Raw genomic sequence first — 1,983 nt, 5'->3', positions numbered from 1 at the left:
AGATGAAGCTGGACTGCCCTTGCTCCAATTTCAGGTTGATTTGGCTAGCAAACTGTCATTTGAGTGGGTGGCCATTGCTAAATTACTGAAAACTCAGCACTTTCCCCAAAGTGATTTAATTTGTGAACCAAAACCATTCACAGAAATAAAATCAATCAGTTACTGAAACTATAACCAAACATTAATGAGATACGTACTGTTTGATCTGTCAGAGGAGGGAGAACAATTTGTTTTTCTATTTTGTTAAGAACTAGCTTCCATAGCTCCTTCAAAACTCGTTTCAAGACTGTTTTCTCACATATTTTTGCCGAGAGACTTAATCTGAAATAAAATTAGGCAGACTTTTAAATACTGTCTAAATACCAACTCATTTTTTGACCAAGATTTCTGTTATTAACATTAGGACGCAAATACCAGAATAAGCCTTCATAACTTTTAAATGCTAGGATATATTTACTGAAAAACCAAATAAAACCAATATAATATCAAAAAAATAAATTTTATCCCAGGATCTATTAGATACCAGGTGGACTGGTCATGAGTCTACTTGAGTTTTCATGTGAGTGGGTCCATGTTTACACATGATGCCGTTTGTAAGTCCGAAAGCAACACAGGGCTTTAGGAGAGCTGGCAACATGGGATAGTTTGGACTTGACATACAGGTCAGCAAAGTGATTAACCACTACGGGTAGAAATAGGATTTAGCGTATTTTTTTCCTCAAAGGTGCCCTAAATTGAAGTGGAGAGAGAGGGGGAGAGTGAGCGAAATACTTTTGAAAGCGCACAAAGTAAATGTTTCGTTAAGGGCAAAGGTTTCTTCTTTGTCCTACTTCACAGCCACGGCACCAAGAACAATCTCTGATTCAGTGACTAGGGACTGGCATGAGGGTTGAGAAAATGACAAAAGAACCATATTTTTGTCACCCACCTGCTGGGCAGTTGGTCCTTGAACAGACGGTAGGCCATTTACCTTAAAGGAGCCAACCAAGGCTCTCAAAATAATTCCCATGATCACCATCAGCTTGTGGGTTCGACATGCTTCAGGTTCACAGGGTGAGGCCAAACTCTATGAACTGTCTCTCTCTCTTGTGGGTTTTGGCGGGGTGTGTGTGATGTGACCATGACAAATATTTCCTTGGAGAATTCACAAAATTCCAACTCTAATAAGGTCAGGGTATTTCTGCCAACTGTTCTTCATGATAAGATGAGAACAGTAACTAGCAATTTGTCCAGACAATCCCAGAATGACAGATGAAGTCTGTTCCCAACTGCTGGAGAATGTGTAGGTCATTCTAAACGGGCGCTTTAGTTTTACTGAAGTGCAAAGAGGATTGCTGGTGCTAAGCAGCGCGCTAACCATAATGTCAATGGCTTCAATGCAGCAGCCATTCCTGTGGAATGGAAAAGACCAGGCTGTTTGCTCCTAGAAACATGCAGGTCTTAGAAACCCTAAGGAGCAGTTTCTCCCTGTCCTATACGGTCAGCATGAGTTGGGGTCAACTCGATGGCGGTGGGCTTGTTTCTCCGTGCAGGGATAAGGAGCCCTGGTCATGCAATGAGTTAAGCATCTTGGTTACCAATTGAAAGGTCAGGGATCTGAACCCACCAGCTGTATTGCGAGAGCCATCTGCTTCCACAATAATGTCCTGCGTCAGAAATCCTACAGTGCAGTGCTCCTCTATCCTGATGTGTCGCTGTGGGTCAGAAGGGACTAGAAGCTAATAGGTTTGGCACGTTGGGTAGTGCACAGAGAAACGAAGTCTTTTCTGTGATGTAAAGACACACACAACGCAGTGAAGTTGTGACAAAGAACCTGCTGTTATACGGGGTCGGTTCAATGATTTCACCAAAAAACTTCAACAAAACTCACTGTCTTCCAGTCCATGCAGAATCATAGCAACTCTACAGGGCAGAGTAGACCTACCCTTGGGAGTTTCTGAGGCTGTAACGCTTTATGGGAGTAGAAAGCCCCAGATTCCTCCC

At 42.6% G+C, this 1,983-nt stretch overlaps 1 protein-coding gene across 1 annotated transcript in view; it reads right to left on the bottom strand.

The window, feature by feature from the left end:
- UNC13C (unc-13 homolog C) overlaps nucleotides 1-1,983 on the bottom strand; it is a 586,641-nt gene that overhangs the window by 93,354 nt on the left and 491,304 nt on the right. The window contains exon 27 of the mRNA XM_045286469.1: nucleotides 198-321. Within this exon, the coding sequence (XP_045142404.1) occupies nucleotides 198-321 (124 nt within the window). The remainder of the gene's footprint in view (nucleotides 1-197; nucleotides 322-1,983) is intronic.

The sequence above is a fragment of the Echinops telfairi genome, unplaced genomic scaffold (genome assembly GCF_000313985.2).
Source record: "Echinops telfairi isolate 266 unplaced genomic scaffold, ASM31398v2 ScPeMD7_8;HRSCAF=38, whole genome shotgun sequence".
In the NCBI taxonomy this organism is placed as follows: Eukaryota; Metazoa; Chordata; class Mammalia; order Afrosoricida; family Tenrecidae; genus Echinops; species Echinops telfairi.
The sequence above is the reverse complement of the archived record's forward strand: the minus strand, read 5'-3'. Positions and strand labels throughout refer to the sequence as shown.